The following is a 14,785-nucleotide window of genomic DNA, read 5'->3' as shown; positions in this document are numbered from 1 at the left end:
GTGTCTGATGAAGTTGCCCCTTCCTGCCACACCCCACTGCCAACACCAAAGACACGGAGCGCTCCCCTGACACCGACTCTAATAACACAAGGGGAAGGGCTGGGGGCAGCAGCTGTCGCACAGGAGGAGGTCTCCCCCAGGCTTTGGCAGGGGTGGGGTCAGGGGAAGAGGCCCCTCCTCCTCGGGCAGACAAGCCCGCAGATAGGACCTTTACCCTACCCTCCAGGGTGGCAGAAAGGACCCCTCTCCTGTGAAACTACAGGATACCAAGCACGAAGATATAAACTGGAGGCAAAAGGCTTCATTTCCCCTGCAAGCCGTAGAAGGAGAGGAGAACAAATGTTTCCTGAAGGGAGGAACACCCAAAGTTCCTCAGTCCTAATATAACACAAACAGTGCCCAGGGTTACTCGGGGCAGTCCAATTGTCCAGCAAGGGCACCCGAGTTTCAGCCAGATAGACGAGGGAAAGTGAAGGGTAGAGACAAGACCCCCGCCACGCCCCCAGACCCGCATCCCACGGTAGAAGGGGAAGCCCCACCGCCCACCCCCACCCCCAGCTCCCACAACAGGAGAGGGGAGGCCGGTACCTACAGTGGTTTGAGCCATTCCAAAGCGGAGTCCGGAGCGGGGTGGAGTAGGGACCGGGGGCGGGGAGCCCCTTCTCTGGGAGCAAACAAGCCCGATTCTGGTTATAAAAATCCACCACTAGGAAGGGATTGGGGGTGGGGGTAAGGCCCCCCACTTCTACACTCTCGTACATCTTCCCCGCGGAGATAAGAGGTCCGGGCGGGGACGTCCTGCACGACGCCTCCCTCACTCAGGCGGCGGCGCCATCCGAAAGAAGCTGGGGGCGAGGGGCACGTGCCCTCGCCCCGACTGGCGACCCGAGCAGGGAGCAGCCCTCTGCCCGAAGTCCAGCGTCTAAGTCGGCCGGCCGCTCCGCCAGCGCCAGGTGAAAAGCGGGGAAGTTGTGTGTGCCGGGAGCGGGGTCCCTCGGCTCCCCCCGGGAACGCCCGGCCGAGGCCCGGGAACTCAGCCGCTTCACCTCGAGGGGGCTCCCGTCTCGTGTCTCATGGTGTCCAAGGCAGAGTTCGCGGCTCCCCAAGTGCGCCGGCCGGGGGCGGGATCGGCGCGGGGCAGGGGGGTCACCGAGCACTTCCTCCTCCCCGCCGGGGCTCCCTGGCTTCTCCGGGCGAGGATTCCGGGTGGGGGTGGGGAAGGCGCGGCTCCGCCTCCGCCAGGCCCGGGGCGGCCGGCCGTCGCTCGGTCTCCGGCGCGCACCGCCGAGGCCCCCCGGCCCGCGCGCCCCCTCCCCTGCGGCCCTACCCCCTTTCCTCCGCCCCGTCCCGTCCAGGCACCGCCCCTGGCTTAACCCTTTCCCGGCGGGTCTGACCGCAGTGGGCGAAAAGCAGGGAACTGAGAGCGAGAGGCGGGATGAGGATAGGCGAGTGGGGGGAGCCTGGGAAGGGGGAGGAGAGAAGAGGGGACGGAAGCGGGGAAAGGCTCCAGAGGAGGAGTACGCGGAGTACAGACGAAGGACGGGTACGGGGAGAGGAGGGGGCTGCGCGCGGAGGCGAGGACGGAAGAGGGGCGGGCGTCTCCCCCACCCTAGTTCCGGCGTGGTTTGGTCCCCCGTGGTTTGGTCAGTCCTTGGCCCGGCGATACCACGGCGGGGAAGGTGGTGGGGCGGAGAGGAGGGGGGTGGTCCCGGTGTCCTCCCCCTAACACACCCCCCACCCAGCCCCGGCCTCATTTGCCTAATGCAATGCGGCTGAACTCTCGCTGAACTCGCCTGGCGGCGCCTCACCTCCGGGTGACCCACCCACCGCTGCCCGTGACATCACCCGCTCGCCAGCCCGCCCGCGGAGCTCGCCCGCCGGCCCCCTGCCCGACTGAGCCGGGCAAGCTCCCCCGGGGACGCGGAGAGCGGCCGCAGGAGGCGAAGGGCCGCGGTGCGTGTGGCCAAGGGTTAGCGCCACGAATGTGGCGTGCCGGGTGTCCCGGGTGTGACATTGTGCAGCTCGGGCGCTGTGTCGGAATGAGACACCCGGCTTGTGTCATTGTCTGTGACATCATGTGTGACTCCGGCCGCCCGCCCACCCGCCGCCGGAACCCGACGCGGCAGCGCGGGTGCTCTGGCACAAACGCGCGCAGAGGGGGCTCCCCTCCCCACGCTCTGCGTGCTTCCGGCCAGCAAAGCCCCGCCCAGGGTGTCTCCCGGCCGCGGGAACAGGATCGACCCCCCACCGCACAGCCCAGCCCTGGAGAGAGAAAAGGAGGAGCTGGTGCCTTCCAGCTGACCACTTCCTCCCCGAAGCCCTCTTTCATTGGAAGAAAGGTTTAGGTTGGATAGGTCCATTAAAGAGGGGATGCCCCCAGAGGAGAGGGTATCCTATTACTCCCTCTGACCCTGCTGCGCAGCTCCCGCCCTCTAAAAAAGCGATGGGAATTCACATGCTTCCCAAGGATATTCTTCTAGAAGCTAGGCTGTTTACCTACGTTGTCATTTAATCCTCACAGCAACTCCAAGAGATAAGTGGGCATTATTCGTATTTTACAAATAAATAGGATGAGGTTTCAGCAACGCTAGATGGGTTGTCCAAGATCACACTACTAATTAAGGGTGAAGTGAGCATTTGAATTTTCTGTAGCCAAAGCCCATATTCCCACCATGCCAGGCAGATTCAAGAAAAACTATTTTCTGAGCACCTCCAACAGAGATACCCTGGTGAGCCTGCCCTTGCAGACCATATGGAGCAACAGCCATTAAGCAAATAATCACAAATATATATAATTGCAAACTCAGATAATTGGTATTATGACACAAGTATAGTGTGCTTTGAAGGAGAATTAATGTAGGTACCTAATTTAGGTTGAAGGGTCTGGGAAGACCTCAAAGTAGAGACGTAAAGAAAGAGGAGAAGTTTGGAAATTAGACAGAGTAGGACGGATTGCAGTTTCAGCAAGAGGAAGACCCTATGCAAAGGTCCTGGGGTTGCAGAAGCGTGTGAGTTCATCCAAGGAACTGACAGAGGACTAGGGTGAATGGAGTATAAAACTCAAGAGGAAAAGGGGCACAAGACCAGACTGGAGACATGGGCTGAGGCCAGACCAGGGGGGCTTGTTGGCCTCAATAAAACTGGATTTTACCCTAAATGCAAGGAGAAGCCACAGAAAGGTTCTAAGCAGAGCACAGGCAAGATCTGACTTACAGTGTTGTAAGATCTTTCTGTCAGCTGTGTAAAGAATGGATTGTAAGAAGGCAAGAGAGACCACTTGGAAGTTTCTGCACCAGGGGCCGGCTGGGTGGCGCAGCAGTTAAGTTTGCACCTTCCGCTTCTCGGTGGCCTGGGGTTTGCCAGTTCAGATCCCGGTGCGGACCTGGCACCGCTTGGCAAAAAGCCATGCTGTGGTAGGCGTCCCATATATAAAGTAGAGGAAGATGGGCACGGATATTAGCCCAGGGCCAGTCTTCCTCAGCAAAAAGAGGAGGATTGGCAGTAGTTAGCTTCATTAGCAGAAGATTAGCTCAGGGCTAATCTTCCGCAAGAAAAAAAGAAGAAGAAGAAGTTACTGCACCAGTCCAGCCGGCACACGATGGTAGCGCAGCCTAGGAAATGCAGTGGTGATAGACAGAGGAAGGTGGATTCACAAGACATTTTGAAAGTAGAATCAAAGGAGGGGGAGTGGGAGGTAGCAAAGAGGAGTCTGGTACGTAGCTTGTGCAACAGCAAAGTTCCTGAGACTTCAAAGTAGAGAAGTTTCCTGAGCTGGTGGACAGGTGGTTGTGGGGCTCCAAAGTGAGGTCTCCCCTGAGTGAGGTCTAGGCTGCAGGTGGAAGGCTGGGGTCTGGGGCACAGACACAGGCCTTGGCAGTGCATAAGACTGCTGGGGAAGAGGGCAGACTGCTTCCATGGCCCTGGTCTCTGTCCTGCCAAATGATGTAGCCCCTGGGTACCAGTTATGTGGGAGGCTCTGTGTTCACAGCTTCCAGGTACTAAGGGATCTGCGGTGTCCCTGCCATCAAAGACCTGGTGATCAGGAAGGATTACAGATGATTACAGCTCATGGCAGGAACTAGGTGGGGAGAAGTCACTGCGTGGTGGAAAGATGAATGTTGTCTAAGAGAAAAAATAAGGACCCACAGGCATTCAAAGGAGGGAGGGAGAGTGTGGCAAGGAAGGGGGAACATCTGTGAAGGTTTCTGGGAAGAGATGGCATTTAAGATGTTCCTTAAAGGATGGATAGGATTTCCGGAGCTGAAGAAAGGGACAAGTCGGGGTGAGATGCCTGCTCTGAGCAACAGCAAGGTTGTGAGGCAGGTCAGAGCAGAACAGTGTCCTGGGGCAGTGGGAGAAGAGTGAAAAAGGAAGACTCTAGCCGGCCACTGGGGGTTGGAGGACTCGGGTAGCCACTGTTTGGAGGCCTGAGGCCCTGTCCTCCTCTGCTGCATCCCCCACAGCTCCACCAGGGCTGTGTGCTGAGCAGGTGTGGGCTGAACCAAACTGGCCACCACTTGTGCTAGGCAGGACTTCCTCCTGTCCCTAACCCCATCTGGAGGGGACAACAGGAAATCAGGAGGCTGGAGCCAGACGGACTTCAGGTCCCAGTATAGGTGGCCATCCCCCAAGACAATGCTTACTCCACCTGCCCCTGGTCATCACTGCTCTCGCAGAGTACTTGAAGCTCACCCAGGGCCTCACCAGCAAGCAGGTCACTGTGGCCTCATAGCAAGTTGCCCAGCCAGGGACCGATTAGGAGTCTTGCTTTAAAGAAGAGGAAACAGACTCAGAGGTTGGGTGACCTGCTGAAGGCCACACAGGAAGAGCTGTCCTTTTAAGACTTCTGCCCACGGGGGGCCTTAGTCTGAGGGCTGGCTGAGGTTCCTGGCAACCCAGATGTAAAACAGGGAGGGGAAGGCCTCTATTTCTGATCTAGCCAGGGCTGAGGGCCTCCAGTCTACCGTGGAGACCCAGCTCCACTGGCTGTGCCCGGACTCCATGGAGGGAGAGGAGGAGGAAGGCGGTGTGGGCACCGCCCCAAAGTAATTTGGAAAAGGGAAACACTTCCTCTTTCCACAGATGCTAAACCCCTAAAGAGTCGTCAGGGCCTGCACTGGCACATCCCCATGGGCACACGGCCCCTGGCATGGGGTGGACACAATGTGTCAGGTCCTGGCCAACCTAAGAGGACAGGCTTCCTTCCTTCCTCTCCCCCAGCCCATCCTGGGATCCTGCCTGAGGGGCACTGTGCATTATCAATGCTATGAGATAAAAGGTGAGGGGGCCCCATTTTCATCAAAACCCCATACTAAAGTCTTCTGGCTGACTCTGCATTTTAGATCTCAGGAAAGGCACTGCTAGTAGCACCCCCTTCCCCTAGGCTGTCCCTCCTATAGTCCAGGGAAGGAGTGGGCAGGAGGGAGGGAAGACACAGACTACCAAGGGGAAGGAGTGGCAGAGGAGAAGAGAAAGGCACACCCCCAGCTCTGTCTCCACAGGCTTCCCAGACCCTAGGCCCATTCCCCACACACAGCAATTATGTGGACGGAAAGGAAAAGCCTGGAGCCAGTCTTTTGGGGCTCCTATCCCCGGCTCCTCTACTGATTGCTTCCAACTTTCCTGCCCCCACCCCACACATTGAAACAAAGTAAGAATAAGAACTATGGCTTTTACACTCTGTTCCTACAGTGTCTGTCTGAAGATGCGGGGAGGGTGCCCGCTGAGCTCTGCAAACTCCCCAGGCAGCAGTGGGCAGATTCGGGGGTGGGGATGGGTGTGAACAGACTGTTTCCCCAGCTTCCAGGACAGGATGGAGATATGGCCCAGGCCTCTTATCACTCTCCCTCCAGTCTTCAGGATCCAAAACAGAGAAGAGGGGGAATTGGGGGGGGGGGGGGGGTGGCTTCCCTATGCACCTACTGGGGCAAGGAGGAGGTCCTAAAGGAGAAGCAGGGCCTCAGCCATGGAGAAGGGGGTTTCAGCATTGGCACTGACAGCTCCCAAGGCTCCTCGCACCCAGGAGTGCTCCCCACAAGACCCTCCCACAGCTGCCTATCTGGATGGTGGAAAATAGCCCAGCTTTATACTTAACCCAGTCACTTAACATCCACCAGTGCTGTTCCCTCATGTGTAAATGAGGATAATGCCCCACCCAGGATTGCAGGGATTAAGATTGGTAAAATAGATCCGGGCACACATTAGGCACTCCACAGATGTTAGCATCCCCTTCTTTCCAACTCTGACCCAGAAAGGGCCTGGGTCCCTCTTCAGTGTCGTAATAGCCACTTCCGCAGCAGTGACACAGCGATGATCACATGCAAGTCGCAGAGCTGAGCACATTACGTTGATGTCTTGCCTAATCTCAGCCCTTTGAGGGAGGTTCTGGTAATATCCCTGCTTTACCGATGAGGAAATATGCTCAGAGAGGGTACTGCACGCAGTAAGTGGCAAAGCCAGAACCCAAGGTACACTGCCTACTCCACAGCCGCCCTTGGAGTTCCCAGGGTGAGTAACCAAAAAGGCAGGTTACTTTCCCCTCCAGCCTAGACCAGTGATCCTCCCCTCCCCAAACCCCTCCCTTTAAACACTCTACGCCCTAAGTCACTGCCCCCTCCAGCACACAAACTAACTGACACCCCCCTCCCTGACTCCAGATTTGATTCTCCCAAGACACTCAACTCTCTGACCCTCTCACCAAATACACACCAGCCATTAACCCCCTTTCCAACACACACACAACCCTGACCCCCCCTCCCAAAACACACACAACCCTGACCCTCCCCACAATGCACACAGAATTTCAACCCTCCACAGTAAACAGCAGTCCTCAGAGACCAAGCCCCAGGGGCCTGTTTGGGGGTGGGGGATCCAGTACCATCTCTGGGGCCTCCCACTCTGGCTCCCTGAGAGACTATAGCAGGACAAATACCCACCCCTCCCCACAGTGACCTGGAGAATATTTCTGTCGTTCCAGGGTCTCTGAAAGGTACACTTAAGATATCCAAAGTCCAGCCTCCTTCCAACTTAAGACAGAGATGGGAGGGTGAGGGGGGCCATCTGAATGCCTTTGTTGGTGGGAAGTGGGAAGTGGGAGGAGGGAGCCTTATCAGCGAGGTTTCCTACAAAAAAGGTGGCAGAGGACCAGAGCATATCATTGCTCCCTGCAGGAATGGGGGCCACCGATGTCGACCTTTTCCGGGAACTGCCTGACCCCCAACACCAGACTAAGGCGAAGGGAGCAGGGAAGGTGAAGCTGCCTCTATCTCTGAGTGTGAATTCTGATCTGTCATGCTTCACTACACGGAGCTGAGAGCTTGGGTCACCAGGCCCCTCAGCCGTGCACGAGAAGGAGGGAGATACCTGGCTCCCTCAGGCCGCAGCCACACCTCTGGTCCCAGAGAAGGGGAAGGTCAAGGAGAGGCTCAGAAGCCGGGGGTCTGAGTAGGAAGAGAAATTGTTATTGTTTACTAGGAAGGAGGAGGGGCAGGGAAACCCACAGGCTCACAGAGGGAGGGGGCAGGAAGGGGCATTGCCTAACCTGGGTGGAGAAAGCCAGAGAAGGCTCCACTTGCCTGAAATGTGGGCACCCCACCCTAGGGGGAGAAGGTTACCAGGGTGGGAAGCGGGGGACCCGGAAGCCCTCCCCACCCACCTCTAAGAAAGAGGAAGAAGCTTGCAACATTCAGAGGAGGGCAAAGTATTCACTCATCTGGCACAGGACAGGGCAAGGACAGGCGCCAGGCCCCTCCAAACCTCTATGAGTCGAGGCCCAGGTGGGCAGATTTTCTACGTCTCCGTTCCCATCACCTGGGCAAGAATAAGTTGTCCACAGGCACCAGGTTACGGGCCTCTGACTTCTCCCTCCCTAAAAATCCCACCCTGGTAGGAAGCAGATGTTCCAGTTACCCAAGCTGAGGATATGACCCCCAGTCCCTGTAGACGCAGTACCCACTCCACAGATATTAGGAAGCACGGACACACCCACCCATTCCCTAGCAACCTTGAACCCAGAGACTGGCCTCCCCCATCACCTAGCACAGCCTGGAAGATTGGACTAGAATCGGGGTTCCCCAACTCCCAGGTCACTATGCTGTCCACCTCACACTCCTATGTAAGGAGGACAGAAGACGGCGTGGGAACAGAAGGTAGAGGTGTAAGAAGGGGTGTCAGTGGGAACTGAGGCAGTATCTGTCTGCCCTCTGGCCCCAGGGCATAAAGGACGGGGCCTAAAGGAGTACAGACATAGAGCCCCTGCTCCCAGCGGCTGATGGGGCCTGGGAAGGAGGGGGCCACCGCGGAGCCACAGGAGGCGATCCAGGAAGCAGTGGTGGCGGTGGGCAGACAGCCAGTGCGGGCAGTGAGGCACCCAGCCAGGGCCTGCCCCAGGGACAAAGAGACTCCCTGGCTCCAGGGAGAGTGCACTGCCCCCACACTGAGAAGGGGGCACTGACCCAGTCGAGCCAGGCGCACAGGGCAGTGGTGCCAGGCAGCTTGCCAGTGGTCATGGGAGGGACGGTGGGTGCCCAGGGCAGGGTGTTCAGTCCATGCCCGCTAGGAGAGGTGGGACACGTTTCCCAGGTCAGCAGCTGACCAGCCAGCCAGCCCGTTCTGCTGCTTCCACCCCCTCCCACCCAGGCCAGGCCTCTGCTCTCTCCTCCCCCCAGCCCTGGCCTGGCGCCCAGCTGGGCCCTGGGGGCCAGAGTTACTGTAAGCGGCCTGGCAGGCCCAAGGCCTGGACTCTGCCAGCTGGCCATAGCCGCCACCACCTCCCACTACCTGGCTCGGCCAGCCAAGGAAGGGTACTGAGACCCCCGCGCGCAGCCAACAGGCGACCCCTGTGGCAGAGGGCGGAGGCAGACAGAAAACACAGGCCCTGCCAAGAGCATGAATGCGTCCACAGCCAGAGTCCGGGCTGAGCACCCCCTCCTGGGACACTTGCCCTATCCACCAGGCTACCCATGGGTCCCTCCTTCTCACCCTCCCCACAAAGGGAAGCACAACCTAGCATGGCCAGGGTGGAGCTGGCAGGAAGAGGGGGGGTTCCAGCTGGCCTGCCCCTGTCTACTCCTTCAAGCTCTTTCCCTCAGACGCACTGGAGGGGGTGGGCTGGAGGTGGGGGGCCACTCTCCGTAGAGCTGCCATTTCCACCAAATGTCGAGAGGTTTGTTTACCCGCCTCCGACCTCTGTGTCCAGTCCCTAGAGCTATTTATAAGGCCCTCAACAACAGAACACAGGAGAGGGCCCGAGGGCACTGTGTAACAGCACTGTTTCATCTCTCCCTCTGCCACCCCCAACATCAAACACAACCACTGTGATCCGCCTATAAGCCATGGCCTCTCATCCTTGAGCCCCCCACATGATGGTCCCCCACTTCTGGAGAACACCTCAACACTACAGCGAAACAGGTGTGCCCAGAAGCCAAGCCCTGAGGCCTGCCGCCCTCCACAGCCCCCACCCACCAAACCTCCCACCACCCCACTTACTGGCTGGGGATGGCGTGCTATAGCCGCTAACTGGAAGCTGGTGCTGGAGAGTGGTCAGAGCGCCTGGCGGGGAGAGTCCACCCAGCATAGGGGGGAAGAAGAAGGCGTAGGGGGGCACCGGGTACCCATTGAGGTGCCCTCCCCCAGGTGTTGGGCAGGAGCTGCTGTTGCTGGCCATGCCAAGCAGCCACAGTCAGAAGGGCAAGCAGACAGTCTGGCAGAGGGCTCTGGCGGGCTTCAGGCCGCCCCTCCTCGGAGCATGGGGCCTGGGCCCAGAGGGGGTTTGGGTGGTCAGCCCACCCCCCCTTCTGTCCTGGAGCTGCTGTCCAAGGCCAGCAGGCTAATCTCCGCCTTCTGGAGCCCCCACTCTAGCTGGGGGCCGGGTGGGTTGGGGGATGTCCCAAGAGCTGATCCTTTGGTCAAGCAGTTCTGTGAGCTGGCACTTTCCTGGGAAGGTCCAGAGCTGGCCTTCAGGACGCCGAAAAGGATGCCTCTCCTAGGTGGGCCCCGGCTAGGCGGCTGGGGGGGCCATGTCCTGTGATGCTGCAGAAAGAAGAAAGACAGGTGAGTGGGCACTGAGGAGCAGGCACACAGGCATTCCCCATGGAGCTCCCCAACCTGGGCGGCCGGAGATTTTCCTGTGGCACCCGGCTGAGCAGACAGCTGGCACCATGCCTGGCTGGCAGAGACAGCCTGGGAGCAGGGCCCAGACACTGCTGGGGGTAGCAGGATAGCACAGCCAGGCTAGGGAGACGGAGACAGAGGCCAGAGCCATGGAGGGTCTCTCACCCACAATCCTGAGGGGCAAGGGTCCAGGGTGCCACCCCAGAGGATCCCTGCAGCAGAGGCAGGCAGCTGGCCGTCCTTCCCCCAGTGAGGGTTACCTGAGGTCAAGAGCGGAGAATGTGTGCTTGAGGGGAGGGGGGGAGGAAAAGCTGCTTCCCTAAAGCATTGGTACTTCTCAGAAAAATGACTCCTAAGCCAGGGGGCCCTTCTCACACCACTTCCCCCCCAAATCAAGCCCCAGCACCCCAGATGGGTTTGTCCCACAGGCCCAGGGAGGAGGCCCATTGACCTACAGACAAATAGGGAAATGGGAACCAAGGACTCCTAGGTATCACCTCCAATGCCCAACAGCACGATGGGCTGAGGGCAGGCAGTGTGTCAGGAGGGCAGGGACTGCCCCGGCCGGAAGCCCCCTACTCACAGGCAATGAAGGGGTGAGGGAGACTGATCTCAGAGTTCACCCACACACCCTGTCTGCAGAAGCCACATCCCTGGAGGGGGTGGGAGGTGGGCTGAAGATGAAAGGCCAGGTGCACCCCCACCGGTGGGTACACAGATCCACACCCTGTTTGAACAGCTGGGACCAGAGGACACGAACAGATAACACCCTGGGATAGAGAGAGACAGAGATGAACCCGGAGATCCCACGACACAGTGAGACAGACAGGCAGCAACAAGAATAAAGAGACGGAAAAAGAGAAGCAGATCCACAAGAGGATGCTTCACGTCCACTTGGGCTATAGGAGTTTATACATACATAAATACATATGCACGTATTTATATATGGATATGTTTGTACACATATATATGACACATATATCTATAAGAAAAACAAAAGAAGAGAAACAGACAAAAAGAAACACAGCCAATCAAAACCACAATGAGATACCACTTCACATCCACTATGATGGCTGTATTCAAAAAGTCTGATAAGGGGGCTGGCCCTGTGGCCTAATGGTTGAGTTTGGCATGCTCTGCTTCAGCAGCCTGGGTTCATGGGTTTGGATCCCAGGTGTGGACCTACACCACTTGTCAGTCATGCTGTGGTGGCAACCCACACACAAAATAGATGAACACTGCCACAGATGTTAGCTCAGCAACAATCTTCCTCAAGCAAAAAGGAAGATTGGCAACAGATGTTAGCTCAGCCACAATCTTCCTCAGCAAAAATAAAAAAGTCTGATAATAACAAATGTTGGCAAGAATGTAGAGAAACTGGAACCCTCATACATTGCTGGTGGGAATGTAAAATAGTATAGCAACTTTGGAAAATAGTCAGGCAGTTCCTCAAAAGGTTAAATACAAAGTAATCATATAACCCAGCAATGCCACTCCTAGGTATCTACCCAACAGATATGAAAACACACGTCTACACAAAAACTTGTACATGGATGTTCATACCAGCATTATTCATAATGGCCAAAAAGTGGACCCAAATGTCCATCAACTGAGGAATGGATAAATAAAATGCTGTCTAGCCAAGCAATGGAATATTATTCTGCCATAAAAAGGAATGAAATACTGACATACATTACAACATGGATAAACTTTGAAAACATTATGCTAGTTCTAAAAGACCACATATTGTATGATTCCATTTATATGAAACATCCAGAAAAGGCAAATCTATAAAGACAGAAAGTAGATTGTGGTTACCAGGGGCTGGGGCGTGGGTTTGAAGGAAATGGGAAGTGACTGCTGATGGGTATGGGGGCTTGTTTTGGAGTGATGAAAATTTTCTAAAATTGACTGTGGTGATAGTTGCACAACTCTGTGAATATACTAAAACGATTGAATGGTACATTCTAATGGGTGAATTTTATGGTATATTAATTACATCTCAATAAAGCTGTAAAAAAGAAGAAGAAAGAAAGGAAGAGAGGAAGGAAAGAGAAAAGAAAAGAAACACAGACCCAAAATAAGAACTACCTCCATTTCCAACCCCTTCTCCCCCAAGCTCAGGCCAGACTAGGTTCCAAGCTCCAGGCTCCAGGCTCAGACCTGGAGTCCAGGGGATGCGCACATGGCCAGCATTTGGCTGAGGACAATGCCTGGGACGGGGGAGTTCCTGCCAAGGCCACTCTGAGGAGGCCAGGACTTCTGGGCCCAGCTGGGCCAGGCTGAGGGAGGGAGAGGTGGGAGACAGGTACTTGCTAGGGAGGGGCAGCTTTGCCAGGAGGGAAATCTGGACCTTATTAATGACCATGATTTTTACTGTTACTAATTACGACAGCCACAGGGCCTTTCTCCTTACTTCTGAACGAGGTGCCCCCTTCTCTCCCCAGGCTCCTCCCAGGCTGAGAGGGCTGATGTCAGAGGAACAGGGGCCCCACCCATCAGGCCAGCTGCCGTCCTGGCCCCCCCACACCCCTGTGGGGCCCCACACAATGGGAACTCAAGCTGGGGAGCTAGGCAAGGGAAGGAGGAGTTGGCTGAGCCTCAGCAGCATGACAATCAGACCCTCACACACACACACACACCACACACTTACACAAACTCCTGGACACAGGTCTACGCAAAGTGTCCGGGTGGGTAAGAACACGCTTGCGTGCCCCAGCCTGTGTGTGTGTGCGGGCACGCACGTGAGGAGAGGGAACCTGGAGATACCATCTCTCCACACCTGGGCTCCGCCACACAGCGCGTGGTTCAGGGCTTGCTTGCGTGCATGGCCCCAGGACACAGCTCCCCACAGACACCATCACAAGCCCACAGTTCTCCAAACTGCACATTCCCTGGCCCTCACACAGCCGGGCTGGCCTCTGAACCCACCTCCCTGCAGGCCCCTCAACACGCACTATAGGATCCACAAACACCCAAGAGGTGCTCCCTCTGAGAAACACTGAAGTGGATTCAAGTCCATACGGAGGCCTGCCTCCCCAAGGTGAGGCCCAGGAGGCTGAAGCCCGGAAAGCCATGCACTCCAGACCCCAAGCACCCTGACCCAGCTTTTGGGGGATCAGGAGAAGATTCAGTCAGGCCAGTCTGGACCCTCTGGAGCCCACCTTGCCTCCAGAGGAGAGAGAACTGCAGCCACCTTAATGCCTCAACTTTGCCCCAGAGGAGTTTGAAATCTCGGACCATACTTCAACCCCCTACAGATACACACCCAGGGAGAGGCTGGAAGGCCTCCCCCACCCCCATCAGAGCCTCATTAACTCAGCCTGCAAACTTTGGTGCAAAGTTACTCAGCTCCCTGGGGAGGGCCTTGAGCTGCGAGAGGGGGTAAAGGTCACAGAAATGGGCCAAGAGCCAGGCTGGCCAGGGAACAGGGATGGGCAAGGGTAGGGATGATGGAGGCGGGGCCAAAGAGTGTAGGCCCTGCCTCAGAAGGTCTCTCTGTAGCCATGAGACTTGGGCAGACGCTTGGGCCCAGGCCCCCTGTACCCAGGGGTGGAGACGATACCGTCAGAGAATCGAAACCAGCACCAAAGAAAGGGAAAACAAACTACCCACATCCAACCTCCACCCTATGCCCGCCACCTCCACTGCCCACAGGTTCCCTCCCTCGAGGGAGAGAAAACCACATGCCCACACCTCCACAACACTAAGCCCAGCCTCGGCACAGCAGAAAGAGGGCTGGGGGCTGGAGTGTCTGCCAGCAACCATGCACCCCTGCCCGCTGGGGCCTCCCTCACCCCAAAAAGGTGCCAGGATCCCTTCCCCAGTGTCAGACATCCCCAGCTGCCCATTCGTTATATCCCCCAGAGTCACACGCCTAGAGACAAATGCAAGAGCTGGCTGAGCCACAAAGATGGTAGAAAGAACCAGAGGTTTGAAGGGTCAAATCTCAGCTCTGCCACTCTGGGTGACCTTAGGCAAGTCACTTAACCTCTCTAAGCATCTGTTTACTCGCCTGTGAACTGCATACCTCAACAACTGGCTCTGTGATTTAAGAGATAAAAGTCCTGGAAAGCACCTAGTATAGCGCCTGACACAGAGGAGGTGCTGGGCAACTGGGTCCCCTCCCTCCCCCATACCTCTGAGCACCACCTGAGTGCCTCCCTGGGCAGTGTGTCTGCTCTCCCTTCCCGTTCCCCAACCAAGGCTAGCATCTGTTGACAGGGCTGGGCAGGAGAATTACCCATTTTCCAGGGTCTGCTTCCCCCCAGACTGAAGAGAGGGATGTGGGCAGAGGGGTATTTGGGGTGTGGGTAGAGGCCCGACCACAATCCTTTCCCAAATTCCCTTCTTTCATGTCACAAACCAAAAAAGGGAAACCTTTGGATTTGGGGAGGGGAAGAGAAATAGACCATTTCTTCCCCTATTCTCAGGGGAGAGGAGTCAGGGGTCCCCAAACCCAGCTGGCCCAGTCCCCCTTCTTCATCTACTTTCTCCTCTCTACTCCTCAGGCTCTCCCAAAACAATGGCTCCCAAGGTAGAAAAGTCAGGTGGTCCCAGGGGGGCTGAGAGGAGGGGACAGGGATTGGGGAGCTTAAAAGAAGGGGAGACAGGGGGTTTCCTAAGCATTCTAGACAGTCAATGAATCATATGCAAATAACACTCAAAGCTCAAG

General features: G+C 56.8%; 1 protein-coding gene across 7 annotated transcripts in view; it reads right to left on the bottom strand.

Moving 5' to 3' along the window:
• Nucleotides 1-14,785, bottom strand: part of RARA (retinoic acid receptor alpha) — a 44,447-nt gene that overhangs the window by 13,575 nt on the left and 16,087 nt on the right. For 4 of the 7 annotated variants that reach the window (XM_044745776.2, XM_070483221.1, XM_014833506.3 and 1 more), the window contains exon 2: nt 9,487-10,029. In XM_044745776.2, coding sequence (XP_044601711.1) covers nt 9,487-9,664 — 178 coding nt within the window. In that variant the 5' untranslated portion in view covers nt 9,665-10,029. Of the gene's footprint in view, nt 1-592; nt 1,302-1,808; nt 2,032-9,486; nt 10,030-10,275; nt 10,432-14,785 lie in introns of those variants that run through there. The other 3 variants (XM_070483220.1, XM_070483223.1, XM_044745777.2) reach the window with 3 other exon arrangements.

This window comes from Equus asinus, chromosome 13, assembly GCF_041296235.1.
Source record: "Equus asinus isolate D_3611 breed Donkey chromosome 13, EquAss-T2T_v2, whole genome shotgun sequence".
In the NCBI taxonomy this organism is placed as follows: domain Eukaryota; kingdom Metazoa; phylum Chordata; class Mammalia; order Perissodactyla; family Equidae; genus Equus; species Equus asinus.
This window is presented reverse-complemented; position numbering and strand designations above follow the sequence as displayed.